Consider the following 16,337-nt stretch of genomic DNA (forward strand, 5'->3'; position numbering starts at 1 on the left):
AAAGGATTTGACAAACCTTAATTGTCATGCAATGACAACTTAAGTTGGAATATTTGTTTTGTGTGTGTGATGGGCTGGTGCTGGGACTTCAACTCAGGGCCTGGACGCTTTCCCTTAGCTTTTTTTTTTTTGTGTGTGTGTGTCGGTCGTGGGGCCTGAACTCTGGGCCTGGGCGCTGTCCCTCAGCTCTTCAGCTCAAGCCTAGTGCTCTACCACTTGAGCCACAGCGCCACTTCCAGCTTTTTTCTTTTTTCTTATGTGGTGCTGAGGAATCGAACCTAGAGCCTCAGGCATGCAAAGGAAGCGCTCTACCACTGAGCAACCTTCCCAGCCCCCCTTATCTTTTTTTCCAAGGCAGGCACTTTACCACATGAGCCACACCTCGACTTCTGACTGTTTTTTTTTTTTTTTGTGGTTAATTGGAGATAAGAGTTTCATGGACTTCCCTGCCCAGGGTGGCTTTGAACCCCAGTCCTTAAGATCTTAGCCTCCTGAGTAGTTAAGATTACAGGCATGAGCCACCAACATCGGCTAGTTTTTTTTTAAATTGTATTTTCTTAATTAACTTATTTATGACTTGAGTTGTGATCGTTCTGTGAAACATCAGATAAGGATGTCTGGATCATAAAATTTTAGCAAGGACCATTAGAGAGAACCCAACCCTAACTTCACACCACAGTGGGCAGAACTAAAGCTCCAGGGAGATAACTTAGAGAATAGAATGAGAACTTGGGGTAGGGGTAGGGGTGGTTTTTCAGCTACTCACTCCCCTTCCTTAATATCCTGTGGCTTGGACTAGAAGCATGTACTAGAGATTTAGTAGAAATTCACCAAGAAATGCTCCCAAAGAAATTAACTTCCATATGTGAGAAACACAACTTGAAAACTGGGTTTCCTATGCCTTTGTGGGTTCCCTTTCAAATCAACCCATTCTAGGGAACACCATGACGTCTAATGAAGTTAACCATTTGGAGAAATTTGAAATCCCCCTTTGAGAAGATGATATTTTTCCATGGCGGAGAGAACAAATCTTGACACTGTTCTCAGTGGTGCCCCTTACCTTCCCTCAAAATGACCTTTGGATCCCTGAAAATGACCACAGCTGAAGAGAGGCAGGACTTGCTCACGTTTCTTAACTCAAGTTTCCTGGACATTTCTGCTCCTCCTTGGACCTGAAGTGGGAGCGTTCAGCCACGACTGTAATTCTTTTTGGCCATCAGGAAGCTTTTAGCACCCAGAATTCTGGTGAGCTGGAATTGCTAATGAAATGTCTAAGTATGTCCTCTTATTTTAGGGCTTGGCAACATCAACTATGAGCTAGGCTGTAGAAATCATTAACGTTGGAGTCAGACAGACGTGGGCTCAGATATCAATCCAGTCTCTTGCTAGAGGCAGAAAGTTATGTCCATAGGTTGACTGGCTTTGCAGACTTCAGGCCCACCTGTGCAAAAGGAAGGCTGTGACACATCCCTCCCTCCAAGCCTCTGAGAAGCCCAGTTGCTATTGCATGTACAATGTCCCAATATGGAGCCAAGGCCCAGAGGTATTTTAAGGTCATTCCTGTACTCTTACTTTGAAACCACCTTGAAGAATATAGTGGAAAGAGTGGAAACTTCATGCCCACCACTAACATGGCCACACAGTCAATGAATCTGAAAACAAAAACTAGGCCAATACATGAGAAAATCAAATATCATAAAAATTATTCAATAAATAAATCAGCTACAGAATTGCTTGTGGTTCCTTTGTCTCCAAAAGGGACATTCTGTTGGGTCTTGTAAAGAGTGGACCCCTTGGATCTCGGTCTTTGTAGCTGTTATGGGAGGCATGTCTGACCTTGGGGGAAGAGTTGCTGTGTCCTACCTGGACTCCTTCCAAAGCATCGCACAGGTACAACACTTCTAAGATGTCATCCTAACAATCATGTTTAGGGTTCAATGACTTAGAACCAAGCGCATTTGCTTTCTGACATTCTTAAGGTCGGTACTATGCACCAGGAACCCTGACAAGTCTGTTTAAAAGATAATATTGACTAATATCATTTCATTTTTCTTCTGAAATAAAATCAGCACATTTTTACTTCTCTTGTTCTCACAGAGCATTATCTATTTAGTCAAACACAACACTGTGCCCAGTAGCTTACCTACCCACTCTGATAGCATGGTCACGTAGCATGAAATCATTGCAAAAGGGAGATTAGCTTCTGTTGGCCTTGCTAGGGGTTTATAAGAAGTTACTAATGCACTCTTAGAAATGCGCATTATCTATGAGCTTTATGACAAAGGGCAGCTGAGTTTGAAGCTTTGGCATTGACCAAACAAAAAGGACCTTTGTTCATTTTATAAGGAGGTGTTAGGGTTTGCTCACTCTTGGGGCGTGGGGGACTTGTCTGGGAAGAAGTCTTTCTTTGTCAGAGTGAGCTCATAATGTCCTGCCCTTCTGGGCTCAAGGACCTCCAGTTTTGTGTAAGATCTAAAATGCACCTGGATTCTTCAACAGAGAAATTGTAGATGAAATTTCAATTCTCGGCATGGCCCTGTCATTTGTATACTGAGAAAAATTTATTTAAATGAGACTTTATATAGAAATATAGCATTCTGGAATATAGGTACTTTACTGAGTTTATTCATGGAGAAAATGAAGATGCCCCCTGTCTTGGAAGTAGCTCTTAAGCTGTGTAAGAGAGACACACACACAGTGAGACAGAGAGACACTCAGAGACAGATAGAGGAGAGAGGGAAAGGGGAAGGTAAGGTAGAGAGAGGGGAGAGAGAGAAGAGAAAGAGGAGAGAAGATATAGGGAATAAAAGAAAGTAAGATGAAGTTAGACTTTATTCTCTCTGGGAGCATTCATTTCCTCTCGATCTATTTTTTACTTGTTCGTAGACAAGTCATATTGCTTAATATTTGTAGTAGTTTGTTAGTGGTATCTGAGGTGATAGTTGGGCAATGAGATTTCACCATGCCTCAGATTCCAACAAAGGAGGTCTTTGGTTTCTTAGCTAACAATTATGTGTGTGTGTGTGTGTGTGTGTGTGTGTGTGTGTGTGTGTGTATAATTTGTAATGACTCAAAGTCTAAGAAGGTGCAGATATTGTAACAAATGTATTTCTGGTTCTTATATTACCTTTTAGGAATGAGTCTGGAGGACTGAGCTCAAATTTTTGAATCATTTCCTGTCAACATTCGGCTATGTACTATTTTGGAAGGTAGCAAATGCGCCTTAAAGATGACATTATGAAACCTTGATAAGTCTTAAGAGTAGTTTAGTTGAACCGGGTGCAAGTCACTCACGCCTGTAATCCTAGCTACTCATCAGGCTGAGATTTGAGGATCAGGTTCAAAGCCAGCCTGGGGAAGGAAAGTCCGTGAGACTCTTATCTCTAATAAACCACCAGAAAACCGGAAGTGGCTCAGTGGATCAAGTAGTAGAGCACTTGCCCTGAGGTGACAAGCTGAAGGATAGCACCCAGGACCAGAGTTCAAGCCCCATGACTGACCAAAAAAAAAAAAAAGTAGTTGAGCTTTTCAAAATCTTCGAAAGCAGTACTTGCCACAATCTAGACTATGACACATCATGACAGAAGACCACTGTGGTATTTTAATGGACCATGAGCTCCCTGAGGTCAGTGAAATTTACAACATATATTATGGGGCTAGCAAGAAGGAAGAAACTGTTGATTTCAGGGACAAAACTTTACAGATGAGATGAAAACTGCAATGGGTTTTAAAGGATGAATAGGAGTTCAGAGGTAGAATAGATGTGTGTATGGTATTCTAGGTAAATCATAGTACATGAAAAGGAAGCTCTCAGATTCAGTAGAAGTCTAGTCTCCTTCCTTATTCCTCCTTCCCTCCCTCTCACCCTCCCTCCCTTCTCTTCCTTCCTTCCTTCTTTCCTTCCTTCCTTCCATCTTCTTGCTTTAGTTTGTTTTTAGATAAGGTCTCACACCTTTACCAAGGCCAGCCTTAGACTATGATCTCTTATCTTTGCCTCCCAAGTAGCTTTCAGGTGTAAGTCATTACATTTGGCCTATACTTTGCATGTACTCTCATTAACTGATACTCCTGTCTCTGCCTTTTAAGTAGCTGAGATTACAGTTATGGTCTACTATATCTAACCATTTTCTCTTTAGATAACTATAAAAGAGTTAACTAATCTTTCTGTCATTATTGTGCAAAACATATAAAAGTTAGGCCCCCACACAAGCCCAATTTACATCAGTCATACTTTGCTTAAGGGGTCTATTTATTATGTACAAGTAGTTATTATTGGAGAAAGTGGGTGGTGACATTCTCAAAGACTTATCTGATGAGAAACTACTGGATGTAACCTGTCATAATGCATGGTAATGAGCTGGACCATGGATGGAAAGAGTGTGGTGGTAGATGGCTAGAAGAGGAGAATCACTTTTTAGTGGTTAATTTAAAGGCTAGCTTAACTTTCATGCTTTGTTTCTTGATTCACCCTTGTTTATTCATTCACAGAGGCAATATCTATGTGTTGATATTTTGCTACCTGACTGTCCTGTAATAATAAACACCTTAATGAAGTTAACAATTATCCCTCAATTGATCTTTATTTTATTTTTTGTGTGTGTCAGTACTAGGGCTTGAAGTCAGAGCCTGGGTGCTTTTTTCAGTCAAGGATAGTACTTTACCACTTGAGCCAAAGCTCTACTTCCAGCTTTTGGTGGTTAGTTGGAGATAAGAGTCTCATGGACTTTCCTGCCTGGGCTAGCTTTCAAACTATGATCCTCAGATCTCAGCCTCCTTAGTAGCTAGGATGGTGCCCAGCTCCAACTGTTCTTTAGTAGGAGGCAAAACAAATCTCATCCCTGCAATTCAGATTAAAGCGACAGATCCAGAGAATTATCAGAGAAACTCATGATTCCCAGTGCAGATGAGGCAGCAATGAGAAAATTCGCATGGCCATTTTACTGAGTTTTGAAGCTGAAAAATTAATTATTTCAGATCTCCATAGGCCTTTGGCTTTGGGGCATTTGAGAGGCTACAATCCAAACCAAACTCTTAAATTAAGTTGAAGTTTTGCCTTTCAAACATTGAAAATGTTTCTTTTTTCTAATTTAGCTTTTCAAATGGCTCGATATTGGAAACTCATTTAATTTAGAATAGCTGGAGAAATCTTGGCAGTCACCATGCATATTTAGAAGTCTTTGCAAAGTGAGAAAAATCAAACTTACAAATTGTTTTCAAATGTCACAGAATAGACATGAGCACTAAGAATATTTAATGAGTGTGACATGACTCTGTTTCCTAGTTATTTGTCTAAATGTTTATTAACTCCTATTTTTCAGGGTTTTTTTGGTGTATGTTTAATATCTTGGAGCCAGAGGTTCTTTTGATTGTGTCTCAAACATTCTCATAGGCCCTGGGCATTCTGCCTCTAAAACCTAATGGATAAACCAGCCCTGTGGACAAAATTCAGCATGAAAAAAAGACCAGTGAAGTGAACTAAAGGTGTCAGTGTATAAGGTTTTCAGATAACTCTGAGAGTTCTTTTCTAGCCTGTGCAGAATTCTTACTGAATCAGAGAGCCAAGTGCTCCAAGGGCATAGTGGATACTAGCAATCAAAAATGTGTTATTTTTCCATAGTAAGGAACACACACAGGTAACATGGTTGCGAACAAACTCTGAGAAAGGAAAGAAAACATAAAAGGAAAGGCCGTTAAAATTTTAAAAAATATTTTGGCAGTGGTATCAGGGTTTGATCTTAAGGCCTTGTGCTTGCAAAGTAGGCTCTCTACTGTTGAGTAACATCTCCAGCCTTTTTTGTGCTAGTTATTTTTGACAGAGGGTCTGAGTTCCTGACCAGAAGTATACCTGGACAATGATCTGTCTACTTAGGCTTCCCACAGTAGCTAGAATGATAGGTGAGAAATAGTACCCAGCTATTGACTAAGATGGCGTCTCTCCAACATTTTTCCTCAAGCTGGCCTGGAATCATGACCCTCCCAATCTCAGCCTCCCACATAGTTATGAGGACAAGCATTGGCCACTAACTCGTGATAGGAAGGTCATTTTTTTAAGCTCTCACTGTATTAGACACTATGGCGGGGGCTTTATATTGTTCCACTTAATTCTCTCCATAGCCCTGTGAGGTGATTATTCACACATTTTTTTTTTTTTATTATTTGCACCATCGCAGATGAAAGAGTCAAAGCTGAGAAGACATAGTAACTTCCCAAAGGATGCACAGCTTGAAACACCATGACTCAGAGTCAGAGTCCACACACTTACACGGTCTCCTTGCTAAGGGAAGGGTTATCTGAGCACATTCTCATGCTCAGTGCTGAGTTAGTGGGTGAGGAATGTCAGTTACGGTGCATGGGTTGCAAGAGGTTGGGTAAAGGCTGAAATTCCCCTGATAGCAAGGTTGAAATGACAGAAGGCATAATTCATTGTATTGTTTCTTAAATGATCTACTGGTTTAAAAAAATCCATAGTTAATAAAACTTCTGAAGCTCATAGTCTGTAGCAACATGGAGGGAATTTTGAACTATGGAAAGCCCCGAATCATAACCAGGTTGGAACATGCCCAAGTCCATCATCCTCTGCAGGGTTTCTCAAAGTGTGGTCCTGGGCTACCTCCCTTGAGACTCAGCAGGGACTCAATGAGATCAGACTCCTGGACTCCTCTTCGGACCTACGTGATGACAACTGGAGCCAAAGGTGTGGGAATCTGCATTTCCACTCACTGTGCTTATGCCTCTCATTATAAATGCCACAGCCTCCTCACTTGCTTGTTGAAAGACTTTTACAGACCACAGCTTCAATGACTAGGAACATTTCGTACTGGCCTTACCAACATTTTACAGATGAGAAATTAAAAGGAAATGAGTAAAGCCAGCAAAGAGAAAAATTAAAAGAGAAAACATTAGTTGAGCTGCTAAAATAAGAACTCCAGAACTTGCTGAAAACACACACACACACACACACACACACACACACACACCCCAAACTAGAACTGATCCCTTCTGTATGGAAATTATCTTCTGGGGTTGTGGCTTAAGTTTAGTATGACCACGCCCCCTCCTTCCCCACCAACGTTCACATCAAGAAGACATTATAGACAGATGCTGTTGGCAAAAGGTTAGAACCCTTTCTTAGCAGCCACATCATCTCCACTAGGAAGGAGGGATGGAAGAAGACAGGCTGGAAGGAGGGAAGGAGGGAAAAGAAGAGACAAGGAAAGGACAGAGGGAAGGCATGAAGGAAAGAGGGAAATGAGAGAGGGAAGTAAAAGAAAGGAGTGAGAACAACAGTAAGGGATTGTTAAAAAGAGAGTATAAATGAGAAAAGGAGGAAGACTGAAGGAGAAGAAAAGAAAGAAAAAACAAGAAAAGGAGCAGAAGGAAGAGATGAAGGAGGAGAAAGAAAAGGAAGAGGCAGAGGTTGAGTGAGGTGGAAAGGAAGTCAGAAGCAAACTCACTCCTTTGGAGGTGTGAGATGGTCCAGGGAACAGTAGATGGATGCATATAGTCTTCAGACCCAAAGACACTAAGATACTCTTAAGGGGGTGTCAAAGTGTCATGGAGAACACTTGAAGCTTGGCGGGGGGGGGGGGGGGGGGGCAGACATGTCCTTCCCACCCCTTCCATCTTGGCCATGAAACTGTTCTGATTCCCACTGCATGGAGTCCTATACCACCATTGCTTTCACTTCCACTGTGCATTTTGAGGAAGGGCTGTCAGGGTTTTGTTTTGGTTTTTTTTCTTCCAGGAATGGCTTGCTCCCAAAGGACTCTGCCTTTTTCCTAAACACACAGTGCTCTTTCCTAAAGACAAAATGCTGCACGGAGTGTGAGTGTCCAAGCATCACCCCAGCACCGCACCCTTGACATTAATGGAAAGGAAGGAAAGGCAGAAAGACCCTCTGCTGTCTCTGTAAGGATGAGAGCCATGGAGAAAGGCCACAGTGCCCTGGCCGTATGTGCAATAGGAAAGAGTCTGAACTCTAAGACTTCCCAGACTTGGAACTGAAGACGTTGAGTCTAAAAAGAAAAACATGTCACCTTCCTGCCAAAATAAACTATGATGAAAGTTGGATCCATCACCTTTCAGCCAGGCATTTCCTGCTCTGGCCTCCCCTGTCTGCCTGGGACCAGTTCAGATGAGGGAGAGCTATTTTTAAGGTGCAAGCCACCAAGACTAAGAATTTATTTATAGCTGCACCTTTCAACTGTTCTTCCTCCCTTGCCCCCCACCCCCACCCCCTTGCTGCAGATAAAGGCCAAGTTTGGCCTTTTCTTTGAATCTCAAACCACTGGTGTAAGAAAGACTTTGAAAGGTCATAGCTCAATCTATTACCTCTAGCCAGGGATTGCTGGCCTGCGGAACCCAAGTCTAACAAATGGTTTCCCTCTTCTGGAAGAAATTCTCTTAGGGGATGTACTCTGATTGTGTGCCCTTGGTAAGTGTTTTTGCTAACACACTTTTGGGGCATAAAAGATGATCAGGAAATGCATTTATGGTTTTGTTTTATTTTAAGGAATCCAACGTAAATCTCTATCCCCCTCTCACATCTCCAACCAAACATCCTGGTACAGTGTGTTAGAATTAGATAAGTATATGTATATTAGATAAGTCTAATACGCATAGGTTTGTAGTTAAAACTGTGTAAACTACATTAGGTATTTAGTTGTAGTGTTGGGATCTTCACTAATATACCACCTTTTTCTTGTATTCTTCTAAAACTTGATGTCTTCCAAAAAGCTCCACTATTTTCACTCCCACCTCAGGCTTATCTCAGAAATGATTTCAAAGTCACAGGGATGACTTCTTCCCAATCTACTAGTAGCTATTGTTTTAAAGGAGTCAAACTTCAAGCACACAACTCTTGGTGGAGATAACCTTCCTAGTCTGTGTTCTGTCTTTACTTCTGCTGGATTCTTTGTCTAGCAAGGCCAACAAAGTCATGATTCCTCTTCTGGAAAGGAGAGCCTTGCTGAAACATTGGGTTTAGGTACAGTTTGGTGTCTTGCACTATTCAAGGAAGAACTAGAAAAGATTGGAAACTATTTGAGCACAGAATGCAGGTCTATCAGCAGAGCTATGAGAAAGATGAAGATCAATAATTTATGAACCAGTACCATCCAGACTGACACGGGAATTTATAATGACTGTAGGTCAATAGTACTTCGCACATGGTAGTTCAAGAAAAATTTGTTTCAGCATATGGTAGTGCACACCTGCAAACCCAGCACTTGAGAGGCTAGGACAGGAAGATTGTAAATTTGAGGCCAGTCTGGGCTAATCTGTCTCAAGAAATGTTTTTTATTTTGATTGATGAGTTGGGGCATTTGGTATATTTGTTCTTTGGAAGTTTCTAGTTATTATTTTGAAATATTTCTTTTTCTTTTCCTTTTCTGTGGTCCAGGGTCCTGTGCTTGCTAGATGGGTGCTCTACCTCTTCAGTCTTGCCCCAGGCTTTTTGTTATTTTTCAAATAGAATCTATGTGTATACCAAGCTGCCCTGGATTGAAGTTTGCCAATTTTGCTTCCCAGAGCTGTCCTGCTGCATCTAACTACTAAGATGGAGGTCTTAAATGTATGCCCAGGCTGGCCTTGAATTGTAATCTCCATCCACATCCCCAGGAGATAGGATTGCAGGTTTGAGTCACTGGAGCCTGGTGGGAATATTTCTATTGGTCTAAACGGGGAAACTCCAAGAAGGTAGAAACAGAATTGTAGTTAGTCACTTACCTTTTTACTTAAGTGAGGACCATTGGTGCCTCCAATGCTTCTTTGTACTGATGGTGGCACTTGATAAACATCTTGTTCTTGGGAACCATGGCCAGTGGGTACTTGGTAAATTCCCTGATTGGGGTAGGAAGGTGGCACTTGGTAAATGGTGTCACGAGATGCTGCCTGTGAGTTTGGCACTTGATAGAGCCTCTGTTGGCCCAAAGTCTGGTGCCCTGGTCCAGAAGCAGGCTGGTCAAGACTGGATGGGTTTTCTTGCACAGGACCAATCAGAAGCTTCACTCGGTTTCCTGGGACAATGCCTTGACGACCGTGTAGAGAGCACAGCCACCATCCTTCTAGTCCCCCAGTATTCTGCTCTATGACAGTCAGGATATCTCCCTTACGGAAGGCCAGCTCTTCAGCACACTCTGGGACATTGTCATATAATGCCCTTGCCATAAGATTCTGGGAAAGAAAGAATAGAAGGGCATCATGTTAGAATATTAGCTTTCATGCTCAATAGCCTAGGCTCTTAGGAAATGCACACTTCCTGGAAAAAGTGAAGAAGAAATTTGAACAATAGCCTGTGAGAAGAAAAACAGATGGTGCAGACAAAAGACAGATTCATCCATACCACATCTGCCACCAATGACATCAGACTGCCTCCTCAGAAAAGCTGGAGACACCAGAAGAGATCTCTCCCTTTGCAGCACTGTGCCAAGGAATTATGAGGCGCACTGCTAACGAGCTAGGGAATGGCTCACTCCACAAAGCGGTTGTCTTCCTTTTTAGAAGAAAGTGAGCTGAAGGGAATAACTCATTCCAACCTAATCGGATAGATGTACTTTTCTTTTTCTTTCCTTCCTTCTTTCCTTCCTTCCTTCCTTCCTTCCTTCCTTCCTTCCTTCCTTCCTTCCTTCCTTCCTTCCTTCCTTCCTTCCTTCCTTCCTTCCTTCCTTCCTTCCTTCCTTCCTTCCTTTTTCTCTTTCCTTCTTTCTTGTTGTCCATGTATCAGAGGTTAAAAATAAATAAAAGAAAATCCCAAATAACCTACACTAAAAATGGCATTATATTTAATGTTGAAATGTGAGCAAAAGTACAGTTAAGAGCTGGGTGCTGGTGGCTCATACCTATAATCCTAGCTACTTAGGAGGCTGAGATCTGGGGATCATGGTTCAAAGCCAGCCTAGATAGGAAAGTCTGTGAAACTCTTATCTCTAATTAACCACCAGAAAACTGGCCATGGTGCTGTGGCTAAAAGTGGTAGAGTGCTAACCTTGAGCAAAAGGGTCTAGGCCCCGGGTTCAAGCCCCACAACCGACAAAAAAAAAGTACACTTAAATATGCCTTGGCAGAACTTTAAAATACCTTTCATGATTCAGAGGTTTCTTTTTGGGCGGGAGGGGGACAGGGAATCTACAACCAAGGCATATAAACGTGTCATGAAAATCAAGCAGAGACACAATGTGGTAGTGGGCTGTGTCTCCAGACTTGACAGTGGGGAACTACCAGGAATGTGTCCACTTGTAGGTAGATGCTAGCTCTTTCCTGCCGGGTCTTTTGCTCATTCCTCTCTTGTGGGCCTTCCTCATCCTGCCACGTTATCACCTACTTCTTGAATCTCACCATTCACATCTGCAAGGCCGTGCTTTCCCCTGTCTTGGGCCCCAAACACTCTCTCGCTTTGTATGAAAGTCTGTCTGGCACATTCAGTACTAAGCAGACAGCCAAAGTAGGCATTCAGTGGAGAGCGGGCAGCCAGTCCATGCTGACATTCCTGGAAGCCTTTCAAAGGCTCTGAAGATTTCATTTCTTGGCGTTGGAGATGTTTCCCAGCTCACTGGCAGCCATTCCTGCATGCCTGCCCGACAGGCCCCCCCCCCCACCTCTCCCCTCCGCCCCCCTTTCCCAGTGCACAGAGAAGTCAGGAACGGCTGAATTCATGGCAGACACTCAGAAATTGAAAGTGACCTCTCCAGTGCCGAGTTTTTATGTCTGGATGTGCTGCTGTCGTGGCAGTGTGGGTCATTTATAGAGGCCAAAAGCATGCTTGTCTCATTATTTCACAACATAACATATTCGTGGGATTGGAGGCTGGTTTAGTTTGGCCTTTGCCCCTTGTTTTGTTCTCTAGAAATGTGGACAGGATATATATATATATATATATATATATATATATATATATATATATATATATACATATATATATATATGTATATATATATATATATATTTCTATATACTTTTTTTTCAGCCTTCTTCTCCTTCACACAGGCATGCATTCATTCATCTCCTTCCTCAGGGCTCTGCTGGTAACCATAGGGCTTGCACTATATACTGTTCTCTGCTAGACAGTTGGCTGGCTATGTGTGTAGCTTGTGTGGGAGATCTGCCTCTAGTCTGGAGTTGAGAATAAGGTCCAATTTCACTACTGTTAAGCAAGGTCCACTTATGCATGTATGTATGCATGACCAGCTTTTCTTATTTTGCTCAGACTGGTCTCAAACTCCTATAGACTCGAAGAACCCTCTGATCTCAGCTTTCTGAGTGCTGGGGCTAGAGGTATATGCCACTTTGCCTAGTGAACCATGTTCCTTTCCAAAGGAAAGGAGACAAAGCCACAGATAATGGTGTCAGGAGCTTTGTGATGATTAAGAATAGACTGAAATCCATGAGTTATGAGCTCATAACTTACAGCTCAGTGAGCTGTAAGGGCAATTAAAAGGAAACTAAGGAGTTTGTGTTTCAGGTAAAAGTTTTACTTAGCAGTTGTAGTTACAGACTCATTGGGTTCTCTCTAACAATGAAGTGTACAAAAAGATAAAATCGGGTAACATTCTATTCTAGTTTGTGGAAACATTAGAGGATATTGTGTGGCTTTAAATTTTCCTCCTTTTTTTTTTCTTCTTCCTTTTTTGGAAGAGTATGTAATTGGACGTTCTTTCATTTAGAAAAGTCATAGATATTATAGAGAACAAGTTCTGGTCCTTTCTACCAAATTGATCTCAGGGAAAACCAACTCTACCAGAGATGGACTGCAATTGCAGAGCAGGAAAGGAGCTGACTATTTCTCTTCTTTTCCCTTTCTTTTGGGCCAAAAGTCAATACCAGGGAGTGGCTGGTAATGAGACCCCTCAATGGAACCAGAAACAATAAACTTGGGCCCAGTAGACAATAGACAAGTAAAGAGCTACACACTCAATCAGCATAAATCAGCTGGAGGCATTGGGAGTTGGGTCACTTCCAACTCCTGGAACACCAAGAGGCTCTGAAGAGAGCACTGAGCATGCTTGATCAAGGGCAGATAGAAATCCCCATGTGGGAGTCAGGTTGGATATTGTTTGTTGCCTGTCCCAGTAACCTTCCCTCCCTGGCAAGCAGCATGCCAATATTTCCACATAAGCCTCAGGAGCTGCTTGTTTCTGGGCATGCTTCAGAGCCCCGCCCCCATTGGCCCATGGTGGGCTTTGTGGGGGGTCTCTGCTTCCTTGTTGCCCATGACATCCCTCCATTCTTCCCTAGTAACTATAGAAATAAGGATTCAAGGAAAACTTCCCATGGTTGTTGGTGGCAAGGAACCCAGTACCAGCCCAACATCCATTCATAGACTGGTAGCTATTCTCAGCCTTGACTGGAAATAACTTTCCAAGTCAAGGCAATAACTTTTCCTCTGGGAAAGTTATGGAGGGCTAATGTCTATACCCAGTCTGTCTCCACCGCAAGAAGACACACCTTCAAAGACTGTAAAAATTACTTGGACCTATCTATTTCATAGATCTGTCCACAGTCATAGGTTGTAGGCAGAGGTGGAAACAGAACTAGGGATTTTGGGTTCAATTTGTTTCCAGAACACTAAGCTACATGAACTCATCACTTCATGCTCTACCACTTGAACCATGCCCCAAAGCCTTATGCCTTTTAATTTTTTTTTTCTGATACGTTGTTATACTAAATTTGCCTAGAACCCTTCTTCCTCTACCTCTACTTCCTAGGTATCTGGGACCAAAGGCATATACCACCAGGCCTAGCGTATATCTGCTATTTCTCTAGCTCACAATTACATTTGATAAAAACTTGATACCTCAAAGCAACATGTCTCTGAGTTTATAGTAAGTGCTAGTAACCACCACTCCTATTTTTTTTTTTTAATAAACAGCAATCATGAAACTACAAATTGCATCCAAGAAATATTCCTAGACAAAATAATTTTATTACTTGGTAAATTATGGATAAATCCCATCAGATCCCAGCAGCATATAACGTATTATAAAGCAGGGAAAACGACGAAGAAAGAGGTTGGCTTTTGTGTGTGTATTGTACAGATATTGGAGCCCTATTTCAGTAAAAAGATAAAATCACCTTCAGCCACAGCACAAGGATTTCACTAATGTATAAGTAGTCAAATCAAGAAAAGTTAAGTGTTCAGGAAAGAAGTGTGTGTGTGTGTGTGTGTGTGTGTGTGTGTGTGTGTGTGGTGGGGGAGAGGGGTTCTACTTCTTTAGAGTAAAGGTGTGATTCCTTGTGGGCACAAAGTTAGGCTCTCAGAAAGGCTGGTTTGTCTATTCAAGATCTGCTCTTTCTCAACACCCTTACACCCACTGATATTTATCTCCAGGGGAGGGAAAGTCAACACAGAAACAAATCAAGGAGAGAGAGCAGCTGTGTAATTCCATACCCAGCTAGATGTAAGCTTCTAGATACTGGAAGTACAGCTAGAGCTGAGCCCAGCACAGGGCACAGAACTTGAAAGCCAAAAGGGACTCTCCCAGAGGAGGCAGAGTCTAGCTCTTTCACCTGACAACCGAACAAGAGAAAGCTCTAGATGTTAATGATTTTGTATGTCACCAGGCAAGAAGTTTTTAGGGCTGGGAATAAGAAGGTGGGCCTCTTGCCTCTAGGTCCTGAATTAGGACAGTATTTAGTAAAGTCAAATAAATGTACCAGTTTCCTTTAATGGAGATTAGATTTAAGGCTATAAACTCATTCCAGGAATGTTTGTAGCAGTCTAACAGCAATCCCTACCTCATGCTTTCTTGAAATTCTTCATTTCAGTTCTTCCATGGTTCCATGGCCCACTTCCTTGTTCTCTCTCTCTCTCTCTCTCTCTCTCTTTCTCATTTTCTCTCACCCTCTTCCACTCCCTCCCCCTCTCCCTCTCTGTCTTTCTGGAATCTTGCCCCCATCTTAAGTAGTACTGTGTTTGAACCCAAGGCCTCACATTTGCTGGGCAAGCCCTCTGCCACTTGAGCCATGTCCCCAGTCCCTCTGTCTTCTTCTCTGCCTTCTCCATTTCAGACCATTTCCCCCACCATCCATGAGGTGATTAAGTTCCAAAGTCCCTTGCACTTCTCTCTACCCCTGCTCTGTAAAGGAAATTTCATGTGCACCATGGTATCTCAACACAGAAAGCACCCAAATCCCTATCACAGCATTAGACTAGACATTTCTTATGCTATTTCCTTGACAGGTTTTGATTTTTCTGGAACACAGCAATCACTTCCCAACTGGCTCTCCTCTCCTCCATTAAGTCTCTTCTTACCTTAAAACTAACCTTTCACACAACCAGAATAGTTTTCTTTCTTTTTTCTTTTTTTTGGGTCAGGTTGTGGGGCCTGAACTCTGGGCCTGGGCACTGTCCCTCAGCTCTTCAGCTCAAGGCTAGTGCTCTACCACTTGAGCCATAGTGCCACTTCCGGCTTTTTTCTTTTTTCTTATGTGGTGCTGAGGAATCTGAACCCAGGGCCTCATGCATGCAAGGCAAGCGCTCTACCACTGAGCCACCTTCCCAGCCCCCAGAATAGTTTTCTAACCCAAACAGATCTGATTCCCTTCCATTTCTATCAAACCATTTCTTTACAATACAGCTTACCCTATCCAGGGCTATGCACTCCTTAAATTCAGGGATGTGGTCTAATTTCATTTGGATTTCCAAAACTTTATTCTAGTGTCTGAAACAAAATGCAGGCTCATTCAATAATTGCTCCACTGAAATGGGTTCTAGCCTCTGATCTCATAGTTCTCTGCAGGGAGGGCAAGATTGTGTTTTAGGAAATTCAACAAGACATGTGTTTAAAACTTTTAGATGCGTGTGCAGGCAGAGATGGACTAAGCAGAAAGATAAATGATATGTCCAAGTCACTCAAGCCTAACAACTAAAGAGCATGGGCGACCATAATCAGGGAAATGCCTGCCCCTCCCTGTTTAAACAGGACAATGACGCAGATGAGGAGCCTGACCCCCTGAACCCAGTGTTCACAACTACTGAGCAAACAGGAAGGCCTAAGAGTAACTGACCATCCCTGGGAGATGAGATACAATGGTTTCTTTGAAGGGTTTCTCTCCCTGTGTGTGTCTGGTAGGTGACAGAGCACCATTCAAATAATTTCCCAGGACATTTCGGTTCTGCGCTTCCTGCTTCCCAAGCTATGCCTGAGAAGTTGGGAGCAATTACAGTACAAGACAAAGCTTAGGTCACGTGATTAATCCCCCCCACCCCACGAAACTTCCCCCTGCCTCTCCCTTCTCTCCCCCGCCCCCATCTCTGCTATCAAAATGTCAAGAAAGTTTATCATTTCCACTGCCAGGGAAATTATCTGCTTTTCCCAGTGTAGAGAGGCGTGATGTGTAAT

The 16,337-nt window shown here is 42.5% G+C and overlaps 1 protein-coding gene across 4 annotated transcripts in view; it reads right to left on the minus strand.

The window, feature by feature from the left end:
• Window positions 1–16,337, minus strand: part of Nedd9 (neural precursor cell expressed, developmentally down-regulated 9) — a 164,444-nt gene that overhangs the window by 18,976 nt on the left and 129,131 nt on the right. For 3 of the 4 annotated variants that reach the window (XM_042678508.1, XM_042678510.1, XM_042678509.1), the window contains one exon: window positions 9,727–10,173. In XM_042678508.1, the coding sequence (XP_042534442.1) occupies window positions 9,727–10,173 (447 nt within the window). Of the gene's footprint in view, window positions 1–9,722; window positions 10,174–16,337 lie in introns of all 4 variants that reach the window. The other variant, XM_042678511.1, reaches the window with a different exon arrangement.

Source organism: Dipodomys spectabilis, unplaced genomic scaffold (assembly GCF_019054845.1).
Source record: "Dipodomys spectabilis isolate Male_0828 unplaced genomic scaffold, ASM1905484v1 ptg000045l, whole genome shotgun sequence".
NCBI lineage: Eukaryota > Metazoa > Chordata > Mammalia > Rodentia > Heteromyidae > Dipodomys > Dipodomys spectabilis.